This window comes from Phalacrocorax aristotelis, chromosome 25 (assembly GCF_949628215.1).
Source record: "Phalacrocorax aristotelis chromosome 25, bGulAri2.1, whole genome shotgun sequence".
NCBI classification, from domain to species: Eukaryota; Metazoa; Chordata; class Aves; order Suliformes; family Phalacrocoracidae; genus Phalacrocorax; species Phalacrocorax aristotelis.
Genome location: NC_134300.1, coordinates 2,590,741 through 2,615,319, shown reverse-complemented (window position 1 = coordinate 2,615,319; position 24,579 = coordinate 2,590,741). Strand labels below are relative to the sequence as shown.

General features: G+C 57.1%; 2 protein-coding genes across 2 annotated transcripts; one reads left to right on the top strand and one right to left on the bottom strand.

Annotated features, from left to right (window-relative positions):
* Positions 1 to 257: 257 nt before the first annotated feature.
* On the top strand, positions 258 to 24,361 carry LOC142048460 (uncharacterized). The gene is made up of 5 exons (XM_075075380.1): positions 258 to 2,527; positions 22,558 to 23,490; positions 23,658 to 23,765; positions 23,967 to 24,013; positions 24,177 to 24,361. Exons 2-5 carry the CDS (start codon positions 22,653 to 22,655, stop codon positions 24,231 to 24,233), a joined length of 1,050 nt encoding a protein of 349 aa, XP_074931481.1. The 5' UTR covers positions 258 to 2,527; positions 22,558 to 22,652; the 3' UTR covers positions 24,234 to 24,361.
* Positions 19,754 to 21,681, bottom strand: LOC142048183 (uncharacterized). The gene is made up of 3 exons (XM_075074825.1): positions 20,697 to 21,681; positions 20,226 to 20,555; positions 19,754 to 20,148 (listed from the first exon to the last, which is right to left on the bottom strand). Exons 1-3 carry the CDS (start codon positions 20,737 to 20,739, stop codon positions 19,754 to 19,756), a joined length of 768 nt encoding a protein of 255 aa, XP_074930926.1. The 5' UTR covers positions 20,740 to 21,681.
* Positions 24,362 to 24,579: the final 218 nt, after the last annotated feature.

Genomic DNA, 24,579 nt, shown 5'->3' with positions numbered 1-24,579 from the left:
CCGCGCGGCCTTTTAAAGGCGGGGAGGCGAAGGGGCGGGGCTGCTCTTTGTGCGCGCGGGGGTTGGCGGGAGCGGGGCCCCGCGCGCCCATTACACGTGGTGGCGGCGGGGAAGGAGGTGGTCGCGCGTGGGGCTTTGCACGGCCGGGTGTGCGTGGCGGGGGTAACGCTGCAAGCGGCGTGGCGCACGTGGCGTTTTGCGCGCCCGCTTGCGGGGGGGAGGGGGTTGCGCGGCCTCGGGGGGCCGCGGGTGGGGGTTTGCGTGCCCCGTTGCACTGGGGTGGGCTCCTCGCGGGGGGTCGCACGGCTTTGCATGGGAGCGAGGCTCCAGGCGCCGTTTTGCGAGCGGGGGTTTGCGCGCCTGGCTGCGGAAGGGGGCTGCGGGCAGGGATTTGCGTGCCTGGATGCACGGGGGCGTTGCTGCCGGGGGTTCTCCCGTGGGATCTTGCACGAGGGGTTGCGCACGGGGTTTTTTGCGTGCCTGGTTGCGTGGAGGCCGGCGAGCGGAGGTGCACGGTGGGTGTTGCACGCCCAGTTTCGTGGCGGGAGTTCGCCCGGAGTTTTTGCATGTCTCGTCGCACGGGTGCTGCAGACGAGATTTTGTATGTGGGATTTTGCACGTGGGATTTTGCACGCCTGGCTGCAGGTGGGGGTTTGCACCCGGGGTGTCGCACACTGATCGTGCGGGGGGGGCGAGGGTCGCATGCCCAGTTGCACAGAGGTTTGCACACCCTGGGTTTGTACCCTCTCCTGGAGGTTGTGAAGACGAGGCAGGGCATGGAGGCAGGCGCTTCCCAGCTTTGCTTTTCCCAGCAGACCTGTTCTGGCACATCCTCCACAAGCGCAGTTGCTGCAGGAGAGCTCGCCGCAAGGCGGGCCAGAGGCTTACTGAATGCTCTGGTTAAAATGTGGGTGCTGTCGATGCCCCGTTAGTGTTTCCCCACCAACGGCTGCATGGGCCTTGCAGTTAAAATGGCAAAAAAAACCCCCAACAAATAAAGGATGTAAAACCTCCTCAAACAGGGAAATGAGCAGGGGATGATGCGATGCCAGAGCAAGCCCGCGGGTGAAACTTGCTGGGTCCTGCCAGGTCTGGCCAAACCTCGGTCTGGGCTTCCTGCAGCCACCCGTGACTGAGAAGGAGCTGCTGTTGTTGCTGTTAGTTTGCATTATTTTGTGTTAATATGCAGGAAAGCATCTTTGCAAACAGGATATATAGGGGAAGGGAGATGTGTGAGCAAACAGCTGTGTAACGGCATAATTCTTTATTTCTGAGACATTTCTGAGTGGACATATATGGTCTATATGTATCTGGAAGCATGGAAAAAGTTTTTGCTATTTAAAATTAAATAATATTTCGATATTTAAAGCTTCGGTCCTGGAAGGTGCTGATCTCCAGCCATGCTGTGGTTGCTGAATCATGTCCATAAACCACTGACACCCTTAATGCTCAGTCCAGGCAGGAGCGCAGTGCCAAGCTGGAAGTGTTAGTCCCTCCTAAACAAGCAACCCCAAATATTTATGTGTTGGTTCTTTTCACTCTGAGACACAAACAGGCCGAGAAGTTTTGGCAACTCGGTGGCAGAACAAAAAAAACCCCAAGATGGGAATCTCCGCTGGCCTGTCGCGCTTCGTGTGAGCTGAGCAGCGAAACTTTCCTGTTTCAGTATCGCACAGCACGAGCTCAGCCAGCCCGTTTCTCTGGTTATTTGAGAAGGGGTTAAAAATAGGGTCAAAAAGAGTGAATCTTGCCGACTTGGTGCCGAATTTGGTCTGGAATGTATTTTATTTTAGGGGGTCTCGAATGCGAAGTCACCCACTGATGGAGGAGAAATAATGGGTGGGTTTGCCATGGGGGAGAGCCCCTCGCAGCGCTGCTTGTGGCCCCAAGGGCAGAGCACCGCTTTGCCCAAAATTGGAATTTACTGGGGATGGGTGATCCTGAAGTGTGGAAAAAGCATACATTTGGGAAAAAAATACACATTAGGAAATAGAAGCTTGTTGGGGAAGTTGAGGCAGGATTTAATACCAGGAATATTTGGTCATCGTGGCGTTGTACTTATTGCTTATTTCACCTACGTTGTGGGGCTTAAGCCAAGCCTGGGACCCTCCGGCATCGGCATCACCCACGCCAGGATCAGCATCATTTCAAATTTCATGTCTGCTTCTGGAGAGCAGCAGAAAAAGGCATTTTGGGGTAAAAGCCGAACCTACAAAGTATTTCTAATGTTGCCGATTGGCCAGAAAAAAAATGAGTGTATTTGGTGAGACGATGCAGCCAGTCCGTGCCCTCCCTGTGCAGCCCCGGCCCGGCCGCCGGGCTCACACCTCGTCTGGTGTCTCTTTGCCCCAGGAGTCCTGCTCCGAGCGGCGTGCCGTGAAGTAAATGGCAGGAAAATGGGAGAGTTAAGGAATAAAAGGAGAATTATGCTTTTTCTGTTCTGTTTCAGATCCAGTTGCTCCGTGGGATGCTGATGGAAACGGTTCGTGTTCACTGCTCGTGTCAGGGCTTTAAGATCCGATGTGAGGTTGGTATCGATGGACGTACCGGGACGCTGCGTGAAGGCAACCTGCGAATAATAAATGCAGGAGACCGGCCTCAGCCCTCGTCCGTAATTGTGTAAATCTACGTAAAGTCAAGTTTCCTTCCCCAAAATGCCATCCTCAGCTGAATGGGCCTCTCAAAAAGGGGGGGGTTGCGAATCCCAGGGCCGGTCGCCTCCTGGCTGGCCCTGTGGCCCTGCTCTTCCGTGGTCACGTGCATCTCCTGTGGGTCGCAGGCTCCTCTGGGGGTGAAGCCAGGTTCTGTTAACCACCCCCCTGTGGCTGCTCCTGTGCAGAGAGCAGGATTGCCAACACCTGGAGCGAGAAACGAGCTCTAAAGCCACCCCAGGCCCTTTTTGTGCCTTCCTAATTTTTGCATTTTGCGGGGGCTGGATGCCCCTTCCGAGGCCGGGCTGCGTTAAGTGCAGGCAAAAACCAGTTACCCTCCACCCGCTGCGGGTTGGCAGAGGGTGAGCAGGGCTGCATCAACGCCTGCTCCAGGACTTCCCTGGGCGCTTGCAAGGCCCCCGTGGGCTGCAGCTTCCCCCGGGATGTTGCACCCGGGTCCTCAGAGCCATGCTAAGAGCAACCACAGCATAATTTGTTTCTCAGAGTTTGATACGGTGCTGCTAGAAACCACCAGCGGCCTTGAGAGACCTGCGTGCTTCTTGCCTGAGGAGAACTAGGAAAGGTTTTCAAAACCTTTTCAAAGTGGGAAATCCTCTTTGTGTTAAAGCGGCTTATCCTGTGGAGGTTTGCTGGGAGCGCTGGGCTGGGTTTGCGGAGCTGAGGGTCGGGTGGGCATTGCACGAGCACTGAAAAAGGGGGTAAATCTGGGAAAGCAACTTGTGAAAGTGTCCAGACGCGGTGCGGGAGGATGGCTTCACCCCCGGCTTCGGGTGCGGACCGAGGAAAAGCTCCCGGCTTTGCTGTCGGGGAGGACCCTGGGTGAGGTCTTGGTTTTCCTATTAGAAACGTGGGCGTGCCTTTCCAAAGAAAAAGAATTAAAATAACATTTTGGACTCTTAATGTTTTCACTGATACGAGTGCGTTTGCTTGCTCTTAGTATCGTGTGTGAGACTGCAGGTCTCGTAACAGAAAACCTGGGGTTTTCCCCCAGACCGAGCTCCCCAGGGTGGCCGAGGACGGTCCGGCTGGAGCGGAGCCCAGCGGCAGGGACCGATGCTTTTCTCACCACTTGAGGGAAGGTGCATTTAGTGCTGCAAGAAAAAGGGCATTTATAAACTAAAAGATTTTGGTGAATAATACCCACTTTGGGAAAGCGGTGAGGTTGTTTCCAGCTCTACATTGTTAGCTGTAATTAGGTCAGGACATACCTTATCCTAAACACTCCTATAACTTGAGTATAGTTTCTCGTCCTTCTGGTCTTGAAGTGAGCTATAAAACTAAGCTGGGTTATTAAATAAACTGGGTTTATTGTATATGTCTTTGCATATTTAACTTTTCTGTCTGGTTGAGTTTGTGCGCTTTTGGAAAGGGCTTGTGATTTTCTGTCCCTCAGTGTCGGGAATGCCACCACTGGGTACTGATGCCACTAATTATTTAGTAATATTCTTTTATTAATCAACTTAGCACGTTATAAGCTTCGTGGACCTTTTTAATTTTCCCTTAATTTTTTCTCTCCATAGCAGGGTTAAAAATCTCAGCACTGTGTATTCAGAAGTGATTTTCCAGAGCTCTCCTAGGCAAAGCTCAGCTTTTTTTATCAACTTTTATAGCAGCGAGGAGCCAGGAGGTGGCACTGGCTGGCAGCGCATTCAGGTCTCGCTCCCTTCAGCAACTCCTGGCCCTGTTTTGGAGCCTCTTGACTTCCCTGGCACATAAAATACTTGTATTTTTCAAGGTTGGGAGCCTGGGTAACCCTGCAGGTGGGGGTGAGGGATGGCAGGACTGGCTGGTGGTGACACTGCTGCTCTCTGCGCTTGGCGATGCGTGGGTTCGGGTCGTGTCCCCGGCACGCTGGGGAGTTTCTGCCTGGGGTTTCGAGGGTGAGCTCAAGGGAGCTTGAAGCTCCGCGAACCTGGGGGCTGTGCGGACGTGACCACCATGAACTCTGCCTTTTGGGTTGACTCAACCTCTTGACTTACAGGTGCTCCAAGACCACGTGGCTGCTCCTGGATCGGGTTTGCTGCCCCTCCCTCCCCATAACTCCTCCAAAGAAAGGCAGCGTAGGCACACAGACTCTGTGTACCTTTTAGGGGGGGATTCAATTTTTTTTTCCTCCCAGCTGAGCCAAGAGGAACCTTATAACCTCAGATTTCCGACCCAAAAACCCCCATTTGTGGTATGGCTGGTTCTGCATGGGGAGCTGGCGCTGCCTGCATTGGTTGGAGGGACACTTTTTTGGTTGAGCTTCTCATTGCACCGCAGATGTTGCTGGTGTTTCTAGAAATTAAATAGCGTTAAGAACAATTCTGGAAAAAACCCAAGTAGAAAACTTCTGCCTGCTTTTCCTAGCGAGCTATTAGCTTATCGCCTCAGGTTTAAGGATCCTTTTGATGGGACAAGCACTGTACAAGTTTCTTGCATTTGTTATTCCTGTTCTGCTGGTGTTTACTGATTATTTACCAAGTGACTGCAAATGAAACCGCATCGCTGGCCACCGCAGACCTCGCGGCGGATGGCTGCTGGCATGGAGGGGTTTGTCCCAGAGCAGCCCCGTTTAGCGCGGTGGCTTGGGAGGGGGGGATGTGGCAAAATCTGCATCTGGTCCCTGAGGTGCTGAGGTTTTCCTGGAGAAAATGGGGTGGGAGTTTGGGGCGGGAGGGACAGGTTAGGCCAGGTCAGGGGTGGATGGGGCTGGCGTTTCTCGTGCTTTCCTGGAGGGCGTTGGTGGCTTCATACTAGAGACCGACCGCTGATTGTTAGTAATTTTATTGGCAGGAGTTCATATTTACAACAGAATAATAGGAAATAGGAAAGAACCTAGTCATTACAAAGCCCTTCAGTGTCTGCGCGACTTCTGTGGCTTGGGACGGCATCATCCATCTATTGAAAACTATGTCCATGATGTCACAACTGCACTAGAAACGGAGGTGACCACTTTGTTTAGAGGATGTGATTTCCAGCGCGGTGACAATATTCTTTTCTTCATCAAAGCCATCGCGTCTGAAACAAGGGGAAAAGGTGAGGAAGTGGTTGCCATGTCCTCCTATCGTGTTTCAAGCCACGCCTGTGGTGGGATGGGGATTTTGTGTGCACCTGGGACGTCACTGAGCTTCAGCCTCTGGGAAAAGGGGGGTTGGGTGGTTGAGCAGCGGAGGTGCCTGGGGCTGGGACCCGGTTTGGGCCAGGGGTGCCAGACGGGTGTTCGCACCGCTGAAGCTCCCAACGGAGGCTGTATGGAAGGAGGTTGCTTGGGTGCTTTGGAGGAGCACCCTAAAATGCCTCTTCAGGTCATTGGTAGCAATTAAAGCTGCTTTGGTGGTCCCTAGCATTGCAGCTGGATGCCTGAGAGGTGTAATTGGTTTTAAATTATTTTGAAAAGTTGCTGCAAAGCGCTGCTTGCTGTTGCTCTAGAAGGAATTGAGTTTTGCTGGCTTAAAGGCATGCTTTAAGCGAGTGCTTAAATCCTATGAGGCTTTAGTACCTTCTGAGGAGGAGCAATGGGAGTCATAGCAGGAAACCCAGGAGGCTGAGGAGGATGATGAGGGGGAGGTGGCACTGGAGAGGCGACCCCACGGACTCCAGAAGCACCTGGCAAGTCAATGGAAAGAAATCAGTCAAAAATTGCTTGTTTTAATGTGCTAAAAGCCATGACTAGCTCCTCTGCCTTCCTGTCTATCCCTGGTGATTGCTCCTCTGGGGAGAAATGGCATCGTTGCCCTGGAGCATCCTGATCTGTCACTGAGCCCATGGAAGGTGTCTCTGAAATGCCTGTACACCAACGCACGCAGCGTGGGGAAGAAACAGGAGGAACCGGAGATCTGTGTGCGGTGGCAGGGCCGCGATCTCTGCTGCTACAGAGACGTGGTGGGACCCCTCGCATCGCTGGAATGCTGTCGCGGACGGCTACGTCCTTTTTAGGACAGACCAGCCAACGCAGGGAGGCGGGGGAGTTGCTCTTCCTGCGAGGGAGCAACTGGAATGCGCCGAGCTCTGCCGAGGGGTGGAGGAAGCGTGAGTCGAGCTTATGGGTAAAAGTGAAGGGGCAGGAAATATGGGTGACACTGTTGTGGGTGTTTGCTACAGGCCACCTGATGAGGAAGGGGAAGTTGACGAGGCCTTCTACAGACAGCTGGAAGTAGCCTCGCAGTCGCAGACCCTGCTTGTCATGGGGGACTTAACCAGGCTGAGATGTGCTGGGAAAGCAACCCGGTGAGGCACGTGCAGTCCAGGAGGCTCCCGCAGAGCATCGAGGATGACTCCGACACAGGTGTTGGAGGAGCCAACGAGGCAAGATGTGCTGCTGCACCTTGTCCTGACAAACAGAGAAGGTCTGGCTGAGGCCGTGAGGGTTGGGGGCAGCCTTGGCTGCAGTGACCACGAGCTGGTGGAGTTGAGGATCCTGCGTGGTAGAGGCAGGGCAACAAGTAGAATTGCAACCCTGGCCTTCAGGAGAGCTGGCTTTGGCCTCTTCAAAGACCTGCTTCAGGAATACCATGGGTTAGGGCTCTGGAAGGTTGGGGGGTCCAAGAGAGCTCTCCATTATTCCAGTACCCCTTCCTCCAAGCTCAAGATCAGTGCATCCCTGTGAGGAAGAAGTCCAGCAAAGTCCAGGACACCCATGTGGCTGAGCAAATAGCTTCTAGAAGTCAAATGGAAGAAGGAGGTTTCACGTATGTGGAAAAAGGGAGTGCCCTCTTGGGAGGAGTATAGGAATGTTGTCAGGGTATGCAGAGATGCAAGGAGGAAGGCCAAGCCCTGCTTGGAACTCAATCTGGCAAGGGATGTCAAGGATAACATGGGCTTCTTGAAATCCATCAGTAGTAAGAGAAAGACTCTGGAGCCTGTGGGCCCGCTGCTGACTGAGGTGGGTGCCCTGGTGATGCAGAGAAGGTGGAGTTACTGGATGCTGCCTTTGCTTCAGTCTTTACTGCTAAGGCTGGCCCTCAGGCATCCCAGCCACCAAAGAGAGGGAATCTGGAGAAAGGAAGACTTCCCTTTGACTGAGGAGGATTGGGTTAGAGATCATTTAGGCAAACTGGATCCTCCCAAACCCATGGGCTCTGATGGGATGCCCCCATGAGTGCTGGCAGACGCTGTCGCTAAGCCACTCTCCATCATCTTTCAAAGGTCATGGAGGACAGGAGAGGTACTCAAGGACTGGAGGGCAGCCAGTGTTGCTCCAGCCTTCAAAAGGGGCAAGACGGAGGACCTGGGGAACTCTAGGCCAGTCAGCCTCACCTCCAGCCCTGGAAAGGTGATGGAGCAGTTCATCCTGGAGGTCATCTCCAGGTATGTAGAGGGCAAGAAGGTTATCAGAAATAGCCAACATGGTGGGGAGACCATGCTTGACCAACCTGACAGCCTTCTCTGATGGCATGGCTGGCTGGGTAGATGGAGGGAGAGCAGTGGATATTGTTGACCTTGACTTCATCAAGACTTTTGACACTGTCTCCCATAACCTCCTCATAGGTAAGCTTCGGAGGTGTGGGTTGGATGGGAGGACAGTGAGGTGGACAGGGAACTGGCTGAAGGGCAGAGCTCAGAGGGTCGTGATCAATGGGGCAGAGTCTGGTGGGAGGCCTGTCACTAGTGGTGTTCCCCAGGGGCCTGTGCTGGGGCCAGCCCTGTTCAACATATTCCTCAATGACCTGGGCGAAGGGACAGTGTCCCCTCAGCAAGTTCATTGATGAAACAGAGCTGGGAGGAGCGGCTGATGCCCCAGAAGCTGTGCTGCCATCCAGCGAGGGCTGGGCGGGCTGGAGAGCTGGGCCCAGGGGAACCTCATGGGATTCAACAAGAGCCAGTGCAGGGTCCTGCCCCTGGGGAGGGGCGACCCCCCGCACCAGCACAGGCTGGGGGGGACCTGCTGGAGAGCGGCTCTGCTGAGAGGCCCTGGGGGTGCTGGGGGGCAGCGAGGTGACCCTGAGCCAGCACCGGGCCCTTGGGGCCAAGGGGGCCAGCGGTGTCCCGGGGGGCATGAAAAGGAGAGGCTGTGGGGTCCCTTCCCTGGAGACATTCACACCCCGCCTGGACGCGGGCGTGTGCCCCTGCTCTGAGGGTGCCTGCTCCAGCAGGGGTGGGACGGGGTGAGCTCCAGAGGCCCCTTCCAGCCCCACCACTCTGGGATTCCTGGATTACTGAAATATGGGGGGCGGCATCCTCCTTAGCAAATCCCTCCCCCAAAGCCCTGATGATGCTTGGATAGATGTGTAGGAAAAGGAACAACCTGTGATGTCACAACGTAGGATTAACCTGTAAGGTATCCAGAGGGATCCCTCACTGGGACTGGTTTGATATTCTTTTATTAGAAAAACTGGGAATTTCCCCTTCTCTGATCTTCCTCTCTGCAAACTGGCAAAATAAGTCCACAGCAAACTAATCACAGCTACTGCACGGATGGTCTTTGCCCAAATTTCAGTTGTTCAGTGATTTTAAATCAACATTTTAAATCCATTTATTTCTTTTTTACGACAAGGTTTTGGCAAGGAAGGCTCTGGTTTTTTGAGGGGAAATACAAAGATAAAGTCCAACTGACCTCATATGGATCCATGGTGGGTATTAACGTGGCGTTCTCAGAGTAATATTCTACTGTTGCATATAAGTAATCACCTGGAATGAAAGCATTGCCCTGATGAGTCTGTATTAATGTTTAGTATAACCAGGCAGGCCTCCTACCCGCTCAGGGCATTATAATAATAACACCAGTAACACCGAGCCTCAATTCCATAGGTTGGAAACTTAATTTTCGAGGCTGCCTGGGCTGGGGGCTGAGTTTGCTCGTGAGCAGCGGCGGCAGCGTGCCGGGGGGGCAGGAGTCTGTTATTGCTGCAGAAATCAAAGCTAATCTCTCTGCCCAGGAGCAGCTGCCAGTGTTATCTCTGCTCTTAGTCCATCTCAGTAACCACTTTGGCTCAGCAAGATGTGATTTCAGATGGCAACAAGAACCCCTGGGGGCAGAACAGCTCCAGAAAAAAGTCTTTTAACTCTACTTTTAACCTTGTTTCATGTTTTGCACCAAAGCATCGCTTGATTTACGGTGGTCAGACCCACTCTGTGTTAGGGCTTGTGTTTCCTACATGTTATTCATATTTGTATCAGAGGTTCCTGATGTTTTCAGCTGAGAGGGTCTCCAGAGGCTCCTTGTAAAGCCAGCAGAGATATTGGGTACCACTTTCTCTCCATTGGCACTGAGGGGGGTCGGGGGCACCTGTGCTCTGTGCACATCATCCAGCCTCCCACCCTTATATTGTGACATTATTGCATGTCTCTTCCCCTCTAAATAGTCAATTTAATTCAAATTAATCCGAATAACTCAGATAAACAAACTGCTGCGGCTTTGCTCATGTGCCCTGCCTCAGCACCCGCGGTGGCTGTAACCAGCCACTCGAATTCCCACACAGCCACGATTCAGCAAACTCTCTTCATCCAATTAAGCAACATATCCCCAGACCTCAGGTCCATTTTCCTATGGGTATTTCTGCACAGCCCCAACGTCCTGAGGACCTCGGGGATGTGGCAGCGCCTTCGTTTCCTTCATGCTGTGCGTGGCAGCCTTGAGCTTTTACCTTAAATTAAAGATTGCGGGCGCTGAGGTCTGTGCTGGTGGCAGCGCAGGGAGGTGGGGTGGGCTCAGTGTCCCTTGGGGGTTATTTGTAATTGCAGAGGACTCGATCCAGTGGCTTCTCAGTGCCTCTGCGTTGGTTTTTATGGGCAAAGCCTGATCTCCCTGCCTGGCGGAGGCTGGATGGAGACCTCCCAGCATCCTTTCCAACCCTGGTAATTCTGACTTGTTCATGCAGCTTGCAGAAAATGATCCAAAAAAAGCAAGAATTTCTCACCAAAACGAGAAGCGTAGTCGTATAAAAACTCTGGTATCTCCTCTTCTCCTCCTATCTCAGCGTTCCCTAAAAACAAACAAAAAATGAACGGTTCATCCTCTGGCACCGTAAGCAGAGACTCACGTCGAGCTGGCTGGATGTGGTTTCACACGCCTAGTTTCATTGATTTATTGGCGCTTTGTGCAAAACCTATTCCCTGGTGGGAGCGATGGCTTCGCGATCCGGCCCGTAATTGAATCAGAGACTTCACAACAAAAGCTCTTGTGCTGCAGACTGGCCCAGAGCTTGGCCCAGGTGCGTTTCTTCCTTTATTTTGGGCGCGGATGTGCCGGGAAGGTGAGATGCAGTAATGGGGTTGCAGCCCTCCAGCCCCATTCCTGCATCCCGTGCCCCAGATTTATTTTGGGGTGGAACTCAGAGCTCTGCTTTGTGTGTTTTGAGCCGCTCCTCAGCCACCGGCCCAGCTGCTTTATTCCTCATGTGCCTTTTGCTGTGAAATTGCTGAAGCTCAGAAAGCAGACTTGCGTTTCCGTAGGGTTGGGTTGCTATAAATAGATTTCTGAATCTTACAATGTTGTCAAAGTCATACCAAGTCACTCATTTCCCTTTTCCAAATACAGGCTTAAATGTGTTTTTCTTTTTTTGTGGGGGGGGTCTTACAAAGCCGACGAATTGGGAATATTAATATTAAAATACTTGCATACTCATACAATAATATGTTTTAATACTTATATATACTCATATATAAAGATAACATTAATTGTAATGTTAGTATTTTAAATTATGCTATTAATAACTTTAATGATGCCATTAGTCGTGCCTGGGGCCAGAGTAGCTCCGGGTACCCCTCTCTAAAACCTTCCACCGTTTCCTAACGTAGCCCCGAGTTTCGGCGCTGGCAACGGGCTGAGCGGGAAGCCCGGATCCAAAACCTCTCATCATTGGGAAGTTATCTGAAAGCAGTGACCCAGCCTGGGGGTTTCTGCGCAGGCATCAAAGCCCTGGCGAAGGAGTCGGGTCTGCGGGTCCTGACCCATCGCTCAGCCGCGCTGCGTAAAACGCCTCGACCCATCCTATCCCCATCGCGAGCTTTTGGGGAAACTCGGGCCGATATCGGGAGCTGCGTGGCTTAGCGTACGCCGCGACACCCCATGTGCCTTCCCACGCTGGCCATTTGAAAATACTCTGTCCTTTTTGGCTCCGCCGCTGTAAACTCCAGCTCTCGGGGCACATTATCCCACGCACAAAGCTTTCTGAGAAAGTTATTCCAAGTTGGCTGTTGTATTTACACTGGAGCCATGCTAAGAATAATAGAGGACTTGTATTGCCACAAAGAGCTTCCATCTGGAAATCCACCCTCCGCAGCCGCTTTTAACCCTTGCGTGATGTTTCGCGTTTGGTTTCCTTCCTCTGGTGCGGTGGAGGAGGAGGAAGGCTCTTTGCAGCTGGAAGGCACGGCAGAGCCGCGGGCAGTTCCCCCTTACCCGCCGCTGGGCCGGTGCTGCCCACTATCTCACGTTCCCAGAAACGTTACATCATTGCACGTGTGTTCATCCCTGATTAGCTTCAAGTTCCTGCCTCAGGCTGCCGCTCGTCCCTCCCAGGCGCTGCCAGTGCCGTGGTTCTCCTCCCTCGATTGCCCCTGACTTCTGTCTCCCCGCATCTCCTAAGTGCCCACCTAATACTTCAGGAAATCCTGTTTGGGTTTGGGGTTTCCCCCCCTTGCCTGTATCTGTCTCTCTTAATAGCTCCCAGCTGTATATTGCAAATTAGTTTGAATGCAATAAGGAAAACATGAATTATCAGACTCCATTCTCCAAGCGCACGCTATATTCTGCAAGCACAGTTTGTATTCTCCAAGCACGAGCTTTACTGCAACTTTTAGTAATTGCATCATGTTTTCCCGGTTGTTTTTTTTTTGCTGCTGACCCCCCATCTCCAAGCAAACACCCCAAGACCCTTCAGCCTCCAAGACCCCACCCTGAGTGCCGTGCAGCATCCCAGCAGCGTAGAAATAATTTGAGCCCAGCACTTATCGGCATCATTACATTCAACTGCAAGCGAGAAAACCAGCAAAATGTACTTACCCAGTAAAAAATTTAGAACCAAGAGCGCGGCAATTAAAAAGTTCATCATCCTACGTTTCGCTGTCGTCCACCGGTGTGACTTGGTGCTGCTGCTTGGGAATTTCTCGAGACGTCCCAGCAGAGGCAGGAAATGACTCTTGTGAGGGCTGGACCAAGCAGCCTCCACGCCCAGAGAAAAGATAAGATTTTCTGCAGTTTGCCACACTGTGCGATGTCAGGCTGGGCTGGAGGTTGTCCTGCGTGGGCCAGGAGACGTGCGGTGCCCGTGACACCGCTCTGGCGATGGAAGGTTTGCCCTTTGCAAAGACTTTTCCGACGGCTGAGTTGCAAATCTTGGGAAGTTATTCCCCAGGGAGGGTTAGCGCCGCTGGATGAGCTTGCAACAGAGGGAGGATGGTTTTGATTATGTTATAAAGGAGTATAACAGGAGTTATTAATAGCAAATCCTTCTTGTACAGGAGGCAGTGATTAGAGGCAAAGGCAAAAACGACGACTGTGAGCCAGATTCAGTTCCCGACTTCCCTTAAAGTCTTGGGGGATTTTTTTTCTTGGCTTCATTTCACCTTCCCACGCCTCAGTTTCTCCATCAGTAAGAAGAAAAGCGGACGCTTGCAGGCTTATTTGGTGTTGTAGCGGATAGAAATACCCCAGGCTGGGGTGCTCTCAGAGCCCCATTCGGTGTTTATGGTTGGCTCCCATTACTGCATCTGCCAGCTGTGGTGCCTTGCTACGTATTGACATCAGCTGCTTGTTCTCCCCTCATCCCTAAAACAAAAACATAGTAGGAAAACATTTATTGGAAGAGAAGTAGGGAGGAAAAACCAAAATCTGGCTCTTCTGGTTTGTGGGGAAAAGCTGATAACGGTGCAGAAGGCTGCCTCCAAGGAGGTGACGTGATGCTGGTGGAAACTGGTGTTAGCTGGGCTGTGAAGCAAAAGGGGAATAGAGGAGCAGGAGACAAATTACGTGTGACCGACCTGGTGTAAAATCGGTTCCTGAGCAGCCGATGGTGGAGGCTGCTCGCCACCGCGGGGTTGCTGCTGAGGTTGCTGCGACTTTATTGCTTATGCAGCGATAAAAATCAGTTTTTGTGGGGAAAAACACACATTCACCTGAGGTGGTTTCCTCTCGACTGGTCTCTTGAGCATGATGGTGTGTTTTGGGGGCTCTTGGATGTGGTGCGGGAGGTGGATGCCAGCAAACCGAAGGAGCAAGAGAAGCCTTAGGAAGTGAGGGAGGGGCTGTATTTTGAGATACGATGAGAAGAAATTCACGGCTCGGAGGATTCCCAGGGAAAGAGAGCCCTCCCCGGCCAGGAGGGTGGTTGAACATGGGACAGCCCTGGGAGGAGGTGCAGAGCGTGCTCTCCCCTTGTCTTTATCCACCATACCTCAGGTGGGCTCGACGCACCTTCTCCCCATCTTCCTTCAAACTCTTTTCCCAGCCCTAAAGGTCAGATTTTCTCCAGCAAAATGCCTGGAGGTCGATGCTCCCCCACCACAGACCCCCTGGCCGCGTCTGCCCCCCTCCCTCGGGGGGTGCCTGCCCCCGCGGGATGTGAGCTTGGGAGTTTCCTCTTCGCAGATGAGAAAAGGGAAACGAATTTTTCAGCGGGGTGAGGGAGTTTAATGGCAAACAGCTGTGCTGAGCCAAGCCCAAGGCAGGGCAGGAGCTGCAGGTGGCAAGGGAAAACCATCGGCTGTGGTCGGATGGGTGCCGGCATCCACGGGGCAACCAGCCGGGGAGAGCAGCGGCACTCAATATTTTTCTCATCCTTGTGCTATCAATTTTAAGCCAAGGATCCCCACTGATTTTAAGCCAAGGATCCCCACTGATTTTAAGCCAAGGATCCCTACTGATTTTAAGCCAAGGATCCCCACTGATTTTAAGCCAAGGATCCCCACTGATTTTAAGCCAAGGATCCCCACTGATTTTAAGCCAAGGATCCCTACTGATTTTAAGCCAAGGATCCCTACTGATTTTAAGCCAAGGATCTCCACTGATTTTAAGCCAAGGATCCCCACTGATTTTAAGCCAAGGATCCCCACTGGTTTTAAGCCAAGGATCCCCACTGGTTTTAAGCCAAGGATCCCCACTGATTTTAAGCCAAGGATCCCCACTGATTTTAAGCCAAGGATCCCCACTGATTTTAAGCCAAGGATCCCCACTGGTTTTAAGCCAAGGATCCCCACTGATTTTAAGCCAAGGATCCCCACTGATTTTAAGCCAAGGATTTCCAAAGGCAGATTTTTTTTTCTACTAAGAGGGGACCCAACTGAAGAACTTTTCAAGTGCATCCCAAAAACAGTTTGCAGCCTCCCGAGGCTGTACGTGCTTTGCCAAAGGGGCTTTTCCCAGCTGTAGGGAGACGCTTGGCAAAAGGTTAAGCGCAGAGGAACGCTGAGCAGCCAAGCAGGCAGGAAGCGAATATCTACAAATCTTCCCCTCAACCCACAAGAATAACATCAAAACTCAAAATCTCAACCCAAGCAGAAATCTGACCTCATTGGGATGAATCGCACTGGGGCTGGCGCCACTGGCTCGGCCGGGGGGCGCTTGGGTAGCCTGGGGAGATGTCGAGCCATGAAAGAGTTAAAATATTGTGGGGTTAAAGCAGTGGGGAGGGAAGGGGCAAGGAAGGCTTATGGTGATAGGGGTGTCTTTTATTAGATGAGCAGATGGTGTTGGACAGGCAGACTTCTTGGCATACAAACTTGGCGTCTGAATTCAAAGGGATTCGCTGGCTTGGGGCTGAGAACGACTCCTCGTGGTTGGATGTGCTGGTGTAAAACTTGAAAAAAATGAGGGAAAAAAAATGTGTGGTACCTGCAGCGTGGAGATGCCACTGAGGGAGCTGGATAAAACGCACTATGAGGTGATACAAGGGGGCAAACAAATCCTTTGCACTGACCTATGGTGTACTTTCACAGCTCCAAAGAGACTGATGTCCAGCCTGAGCATCTTTGTGGTGTGAAGGACGGTCTGTGGGTGCTGGGGACCGCTGGGGAAATGCAGCCACAGATTTTGAACTGTATTTCCGGCCAGAAAAAAAAATATGCTCTATTTTAGTTCTTTTTTCTTTTTACTTTTAGTTTTGTTCTTACTCACTTTTCGTGTCTCGCAACACAGCACAAAAACATCGCCCAAAGCGCGGCCAAAGAAAGCATCCAAACCGAAGTCTTCTCCGTCACCAATCCCACGCTCCTTTCCCAAACCTAATTCCTATTTTGCACAATCTCTGCCCTTTTATGCCCTTTTATTTTTATCGCTAAAGTTTACGTGCCGAAATCAAACTGGAAAAGGTCCCGCAGCGAAGGAGCAGCGTGGGAAAACTCAGCGTGCGAGAAAAAAAAACAACTGGCTTTTCCAGAAAGGGCTGGCCAAGGTGGCCCCTGCTTCTCCCAGCGCCGAGGGTGCCGCGTCCCGGGGATGCTCTGAGCATCCCGGCGCGGTGAAGCCTGGCAGGCTGCGAGCGCGGTTTGGACCACGGCTGTGGCTTTTACGCTGAGGAAGAAGGTGTGAAAGAGATCACCGCTGTCCCCGGCTCTCAGATGCATTGTGTCATTTCCCGGCTTTAATAAGCGGAAGCAAAACTTGCAGGGAAATTTTAAGAAATGCAGCTGGTAACTAAGACTCTTCCCTTAACAATGCCTCGTGCCCGAGCAGCTGACATTAGCGGGATTCCTGCGGAAGTCGCTGGAGGGGACATAGTTTGGTGTTTTCGGTGCAGGAGACGAGAAGGTGGATGAAGGAAACCCAAAAAATCCTTTCCCCCGTGGCGCCGGCTGCTGTGGAGTTTCCGCCGTGGGGTTTCCACCTCTCCCCGAGGTGCTGCGTGCCGGCCGAGAGGTAGGTGGGACGAGCTGCCCTTCCCGCGGGAGCCCTTGGAGGGAATGGAGGGGCTTTTCTAGTAGACAAGCTGTTCTCACTGTCCGAGGGGGTTTTCAACTCTAAATAAAACTTCCTGTCCTTCTGTAAACAGCAGCTGCTTGGGCTGGCTGCTGCCGACCAGGGTGTGCCGTTCTGCCCAAGAGAGTGGGAAATAACAACGGGATACTTTAGGTGCTTTGAAGTAAAGAAAAAGAATGCACTTTTAAAGAGTAATACCAGCAAAATAAAAACAAAAACAAGAAAGTAAAAGAAAAACTGAAATAAAAAATTAAAAATAAAAAATTTAAAAAAAAAAGGAAAAAAGAGAAAAAAGAAAAGAAAAGAAAGAAAAAAGAAAGAAAAAAGAAAAGAGAAAGAGAAAAGCGAAAAGCGAAGACATCTGATCCTGATTTTCTGAGCTGGTGCCCGCGGTGCAGCGGGGCAGCAGCTCGCTCTTCCTCTGGGCATCATCCCCACGAGTGGCTCCTGGGGTCTCTCGACAGGGACGAAGCAGGGGAATGTCCCACCCCGCGCTGTCCCACCACCGGTTTTAGGTGGGTGAGAGCTGCGAGTGGGCCCTGCCGTCTCCGGCCAGGGATGCTGCGGGGGGTGATGCTAGCTGCCCCGTCTCAGAGTCCCAGCTCCGAGATGCCTCTTTTCCAATCATTGCTTTTAATTTTTCCTTAATTAGACCCAGATCGGCTGCATGAACCCCCAGGATGTGCTCAGCCGTGTTTGAGGACTCTGAGCAATGGGGGGTGCTTCCCCTCCCCTCCAGCTGCAGCACCAACAGAACAGGGGGTATTAATTGCACCCAAGCACCCACAGGCAGTGTTGCAGCCTCAGCCCCTGCGATGCCGCTGCTCCCGGACTCTGGCCGCTCCCCGGGGCTCACCGAGCAGCCGGAGAGTCGGCAGCACCCGCGGAGCAGGGACAGGAGCTGCTCATCGCGCGTCCTGCAGTTGCTCTTGAGTGCGTTTTAGTGCCCCGTGAGCCAAGCAAGGAGAGGGGGGGCTGTGACGTGGCTTTGCTGAATTCGGTACCCCAAGGAGATGCATTTTCCCTCCGTAACAGCGACTGCTGGCGGCGGCTACGCGGGTACCGCAGGCATAATCTGATATAAAGCCAGGCCTCAGCTGCTTCCTCGGGCGTCCAGAATTTTATTGCTTTGACGCCCTCTCTCCTTGCATTCGAGCAGCCCTTCCCTCCCCCTGGCGCTTACAGCCTTCCTCCTGGTCCTCATCCTCCTCGCCCGAGCCAAGGCAAGCAGAGAAGCCCAGCTGGGCAAAAGCAAAGGTTCCTTCCCGCCCAGCCCCACGGCCCTGGAAGGGGGAAGCGGCATCGCGGGGCTGCTGGAGGTGCTGCGGCCACCCAAAGCGGGCGCGGGGTGCGGCGGGGGGGGCCGTGCCGTGGCGGCACCAGGCGGCGGTGACACCGCGCCGGCCCGGCCCAGGCCAGCCCGCGGCGAGCGCTTGGCAGCTCCCCGGGGCTCGTGCACTTCTTCCGGAGCACTGGTGTGCTTGTGAGCTGGAAAACCTCTGAAACCAGCTTCCGGGCGGTTGGCGGGTGACACGGCCTGCGAGCAGCCGCGACAGGCGCTCCGGGGGGCCGAAATGAAGCCAAGCAGCTGTGCTGCAAAGCCTCCCCCAGAGGCGAGAAAACCCCTGCAGGGCATCTTCCCGGGGCGGGTGCGCAGATCCTACGGGAAAAGAGGGCGCCCGAGAAACCCTCCAGGCTTTTGCAGAGCTCCCGCAAGTTTGCTGCCGGCTGCGGGGGCACGTTGGCAAGTTCTTGGTGGGGGTTTGCGAGCTGCGGGCGACGAGGGGCCGTGCCCAGCCAGCCCCGTCCTGCAGCTCTCGCCGTTGTTTTTCCCTTTGCTCTGGGTTTTTACCTCCTTTGCGGACAGCGGTGTGGGCAGAGCGGGGCGGGGGGGGGTGTCACCTCGCCGGCGTGGATCCGCCTGCCAGAGGAAGCGGGGACTGGTGCTGTTGAACCTCCTTTTGCCCTTGGGGAGGTGTGGAGCGAAGAAAAAGCAGAGCCTGGAGGGTTTTGGTCGGCCCTGGGCGAGAGGGGGCGGGTGACGCTGGGGACCGGCGCCAGCCCTGGCAAAACGCGGGCCCCCGACTGGGAAAGTGAAAGATTTTGCGGCCGACCCAGCCTTGCGCCCAATTCTGAGGCTCTTTGAAGCAGCCGGGCCGCCCCTGAGCTGCTCCTGCCGTGCGAAGGGCTGGGCTTGAGGCCGGGGAGCTGCGTCGCTCCCCCAGAGAGGGCTTTGGGGGGCCAGCCAAGGCCCGGGTGCTCCCCGCTCGTGCTGCCGGCAGCCGGACCCGAGCGCGAGCCGCCACCTGGGCGAGATTTACCCTTGGCGTTGGGGTGGCGTGAGCAGCGAGCGGCGCTTTGGGGATGCTCCGGGCGGGAGCCCAGCGGCGCGGCGGCGGCGGCCTTGGCACCACCACCAGCAGCCAGAGTGAATCTTCTCACCGGGCTGCTGGGTCTCACTTCCCCGCCGTGAGCCTCGGGTGGAGCTTCTGAATCTGCGGGGCGTGGGGGGTTGAGCCGAGCAGCGTTACGGCGCGCTAAAGAAATGAATGTCTTTCATGCCGGGGCTTGAGGAAGCGGTTTTACCTCCCGGCTGGGTCTGCCGGGTGGGCGTGTGGGCGGCTGGGGGAGGCGAGGAGAGAGCCGGGGCGAAGCGGCTGCGAGGGGGGCGCGGAGCGGGGGTCGCCTCTGGCCAGGCGCCGTCTGCAGAGCAGGAGGGTCAGCTGGAGCAGGAGCAGGAGGGAGACGCAGGACAGCCCCGGCGCCAGCGGCCAGGAGGGGCATCCTTCTGTGGGGGGGGAAAGGAGAGTTAGTAGAGAGGGGCCAGTGTGGGTTTGGCCACTCTGGAGAGCTGAGCATCCCCTGAAACGGGGGTCAGGGCTCAGCATCCCCTGAAACGGGGGGTCAGGGATGAGCATCCCCTGAAATGGGGGGTCAGGGCCGAGCATCCCCTGAAATGGGGGCTCAGGGATGAGCATCCCCTGAAACGGGGGTGTCAGGGATGAGCATCCCCTGAAACGGGGGTCAGGGCTGAGCATCCCCTGAAACAGGGTGTCAGGGCTGAGCATCCTCTGAAACGGGGGTCAGGGCCAAGCGTCCCTGCAATCAGGGGGTCCGGGCTGTGCAAGGGGGGATGTGCAGGTTTAAAGCCTTTCAGCACAGGGGGATCCCAGAGGGGAGAATGTGGCGGGTGCGAGGGATTTCCTGAATGCATCTGAAGGAGGAAGAATCGGGCTGTCAGGATTTGCTAACCGAGGCAAGGCGGGGGGAATTGGGATGCAGGGGGTGGATCGAGGCTGGGATCTGCAGTGGGGGTGGACGTGGACTGACCTCCCTCCCTGGTACCTTTGCTGATGGCGACGCTGAGGGTCCTGTTCGTGCCGCTCTCCAGGGCCGTGCACGTCGCAGCCCCATCCCAGAGCTCGGCAGAGACCCAGGTGATGCTCCAGGCACTGAGGACGCCGCGCTCGTCCATGGCCGTCCCTGTCAGCGGCGTCTCCTCCCCGCCGGGCTGCCAGCGCACGCTGTCCCAGCCTGCAGGGGGGTCGTGGAGGTGGCAGAGCAGGGGGATGCTGCCCAGGGGCTGCGCGGGCTCCTCTGCGTCAGTGGGCACCAGGATGGAGAGCTGGGGCTGGGTGGCACCTAAAGAGGGAAAGTGGGTGCCGCGGGGTGGCACCTGGGGATGTCCCCAGCTGCCACGCGACCTGCCAGGCACTCACCAGTGACAATGAGCCTGGTCCCGTCCCCAAATGAGGGGTAGGTGTCGGAGGAGCTGCAGTAATAAACCCCGGAGTCCTCCCTCTGCACAGAGCTGATGGTGAGGGCAAAATCCCGAGCTGTTGTGCTCCTCCCCGAGTATTTTCCTAGTGGACGGGAATTACCGAGGCTGCGGTAAATCCAGGACAAGCTGCCGTCCGCCCTCTCCTTGTACCAGTTCACATAGCTGCTGGGGTCCGTCGTGCGACAGCTCAGCCCCACCATCTCTCCCGGGCGCGCCCTGAGCTGCCCCGGGCTCTGCAGGACCCAGCTCCCCTGTGCCGAGGCACCTCCTGCACAGGGGGAGCAGCTTTGAGTTAGATTTTCTGCACTTCAGGCTTTGCAATGCATTGCATTAAAAATGCTTTGGGGCAAAACCCCCCCAGGCGAGCAAATCCCTCCCGGGTTGGGGTGCTTTGGGAGCAAGCACGTACCTGGCAGGAGGAGCAGGAGGGTCCCCAGGAGCGCGTAGGACATGCTGGCCAGAATCCTCCTGCCGAGGAGATTTTCTCTCCCTCCCAGGCTGGTGGGCTGGGGGTCTCTGACGGACAAGCCCCCCGCGAGGGTTGGCAGCTGCACGCCCCGGGGATGCTGAGAGGAGGCACCCCAGGACCTGGCCCTGCCCCAGACGGGACGGGGGGGTCCCCCACGTGTCGGCCCCACCCCAGCGTGGGGCCTTCCAGCCTCGGCAGCCTCTGTGGGTGACTGGAATCAGGCGGCTTTGCCACCCATCCGCCGCCAGCGCGTCCCCTCTGGGCTGGCTTTAGTGCCGGCTGCTGCCAGGGTGGGGTCGGGGGTGCCAGGCACCAGCGCATCCTCCAGCCGGGGGGTTTCCTGCTGGTTTGGGGGCCCGGAGCAACAGGAGAGGGGGGATTTGGGGAGCGACCAGGGGAGGGAATGCGGGGAGGGACCCGTGCGCCCTGGTCTCGCTTGCAAAATGGCATTGGAATTCCCGCTCCGTGGGGCGACGCGGGTTGTCGTCCCCCTGCCCGTCTCTCCAAGGAGCCCTGGGCTTCGTCGCGCCCTGGTTTTCTGCTCTGCCAGGCAAACGTTTTGCCCAGGCTTGGGCTTGGGCTTGGCTTTCCCCAAGGTGCCGCGCGGGAGGCGCGGGGAATCGCCCCTAGAGCAGGGCAGCCCCCTCCGGCAGGCGCAGAGCTAATTCATTGAAGGTCTATTCCATATTCTTCTGCCTCTCTGCAGCAGCCGGAGGCTTTGCTCGCGCCGGAGATGGCTGCGGTCAGCCTCGCTGCTCTGTTTCGTCGCTGGGATGGTGTTTATTGACACCAAACCCCTTCCCCCCACCAGCAGCGGGGCTCTGAGATGTTGTTCGGCACCAGTTTGGCCGAGGGCCGGGTGTGCTGAACCGCAGCAGGAAAGGCGGTAGCAGGGCTGGGGGCTGGGAATGGCTTTGCTGTTTTTAGTCCCTTTGAAGGGTGTTTTGGGGTGCTGGGGGCTGCTGGGAGGTAGCGGGGCAGGGTCTCCATCACATGCTCTCAGGAACAGCCAAAAAACCAGTGGAAGCAGTGGGATTTCTGTGCTTGCAGCGTGTTTGGGACCCAGGCAGGGTTGGCAGGGCGCACCCAGCCCCAGTGCGCTCACGGCCGGGGCCGTCTCCGTCCCCCAACGTCCCCAGATTGCTTAAACCCCACCGAGTTTCCCCACCCTGAGCCTGGTGCCAGGCGGCTCCTGGCTCGGGACCTGCAGCATCTCGCCCAGGGTTTGCATCCAGAGATCTTCCCTCCATTTTGGAGGGGGCTCAGCGTCCCTTTGGCTCCGAGCGTCGCCCGGGCGGGTTGGTTCCCCTGCGACGCTCCAGGGACCCCCAGGTTCTGTTCAGAGGCTTTGAAACGAGGGGGTGAAGGCGGCCGGTGGCATCCCAGCCCCGGCACCCGCCACCTGCCAGGGGTGCTGCGGTGTGCGGCACGTGGCCGAGGGGCCGCTGCGTCCCTGGTGACGAAGGCAGGACGGGGTGGGGGGTGTCGCTGCTCAGGTCACCCGTGGTTTTGGCAGCAGCGGCAGCGCTGCAGAAGGGCTCAGCCCCAGGGAGGAACCGGCCCCCGCGTCGCAGCGCCGGCCACCGATGGGAGCCGGGGGCTCGCTGGCCCCCGCGGGGCTGCTCTGGCTCTGCCTGGGTGGGTGGGAGGGCCAGGGCTGGGGGAAGGTGGCCAGGCCCTGCTTTGGGGAGATTTCTGGGCTTTTTGGAGCAAGTGGCTGCTGGGGGGGCGAGGTGGCGGGGGTTGCAGTGGGCTTGGTTGGAGCCTGGGAGGGGGATGAGCCCCTGGCTGGTCCCCACAGCCCCGGCAGCGCTGCTGAGGCTGCACCAGCCCCAGCCCGTCGTGGCCGTGGAGGTCGGGGGGACGGTGGAGATCCGCTGCGAGGCCAGCGAGGCCATGGAGAGCAAAGCCAAAGTGTGGTGGTACCAGCGCGGTGGCAGGGCTGGGCCCAGCCTGGTCCTGGATTGCCAGAGTGGGACGAAGGGGAGGTTCTCCTGTGAGTACAGAGGGTACAGTGTCACCCTGCGCATCACCGGAGCCTGTCCCCAGGACACCGGCCTCTACCTGTGCACCTACGGCCGTTCATGGCACCTGCAATTTGGCAACGGCACCGCACTGCTGGTGGGAGGTAGGATGGTGACTGTGCCAGGGGGTGGGATCCCCACGACCCCCATGTCACCCCCATGTCCCTCATCCCCTGCTCTCACCCGCTGTCCTGCCCAGCACCCTCCGTCCCCCCCAGCACCCGCCGTCCCCGTCCATCACCCGCTGTGTCCCTCTCCGTCCCCTCTGTCCCCTCCGTCCCTCCTCATCCCCCTCCATCTTCCCCTTCCTCCTCCTTCCCCCCAGCCCTCCGCATCGCCCTCCATCCCTCCCATGGCTTCCAGCCCAGCTCCCTCCCGCCCACCGCGGGTGCGTGCCCACCTCCCGCCCCACTGCAGCCCCCTCTCCTTGTTGCAGACAGCTGGAGCAACGGGAGCTGGGTGCGGGTGCTGGCGCTCCGCGGGGCCCCCCCGGGCGCCCCCAGCCTGGTCTGTGCCGTGGGTGCCTCTGCCGGCCCCGTCCTCGTCTCCTGGCGGGGGGCGGCCTGGGGTATGCTGGGGCTGGGGGGCGGCGAGGGGCCGCTCCTCAGCCCCATGGGCACGGCCGGGGGGGCGGGGGGGGCTCTGTGAGGTGCGCTTCAACGCCTCGGGGCGCCCTGTGCGCAGGAGCGTGGAGCTACACGAGGCCACGGGTGAGTATGGGGGGAACCGGCCCCCCACCCTGAAGCTGGCTCTGCCCTGGGGGAACGGAGGCAGTGGGGATGGCTCGGCCCCGGGGCAGGGGCAGTTTGGGGGGACGGTGGGGGTGTCGGGGGGGATGATGGGGAGACGGTGGGACGAGCCAGCCCCTCTCGCCCAGGCTGCTCCTTCCTGAGCCCCAGCGCCTGGGGCCCGGCCGGGGTCGGGGCGCTGCTGCTGCTCAGCCTCTGCCTCAGCACCTGCTGCCTCTGCCGCCCCACGCACATGGGTAAGGAGCGCGGCACGGCCCCGCGGGCGTCCCGCCGTGTCCCCCGCCGTCCCGCGCCCTCCCTGGCACCCCCGCACCCCCAGCCCCCCGCCGCCCGCCTCCCGCCCCCTCCGCCGTCCCTCGGGCTGTTCCGTGCCCTGCGGCCCCTCGGAGCCCCCATCCCCGCACGAGGGACAGGTCTCCCCGCTCTGTCCCCTCCAGCCCAGCAGCCCGGGGCCCCGATGCCGCCCGCGTCGCGGGAGGACGAGGTGAGGCTGCGCGGCCCCCGCGGCCCCCCGGGCTGGGCTGGGGCGTGCGGGCCGGCAGGGGGGGCGGCGTCCCTGTGCCCGGGGGGCGCCGGCGGCAGGGGGTGGCCGCAGGCGGGGGGAACTGGGGGTGCGCGGGCGGCTCTGACGGCATCGTCGCCCCAAGGGAGAGCTGAACTACGCCCAGCTGAACTTCGCCGCCCGGGCAGGGCCCAGGCCGTGACCCGCAGCCGGTCGTGCCGACAAGCCCAGAGCCGGCGCTCGTCCCTCCGTACTCGACAAGCCCCGCCATCACCGTGCGACCCCCGCGGGGCGCTGGCGCTGCCCCACCGCTTTACTGCAGAGGATGAAATAAAGAGATGGGTTTATCGAGCATCGGCCGGGGCAATGGACTGTCCCGGGGTCGAGGGCGTCCGGGGGAGCTGCAGGTCCCCTTCGCCGGAGGGGTTTTTGCGGGCCACAGGAACATCCCCGGGTCCGGTCCCGTCCCCGCTCTCCCGCGGCGCGGCGCGGCCTCCCGCCGCCAGGCGGCGCTGTTCCCGCCCAGCCGCCTGCAGGCCCCGCCCCCC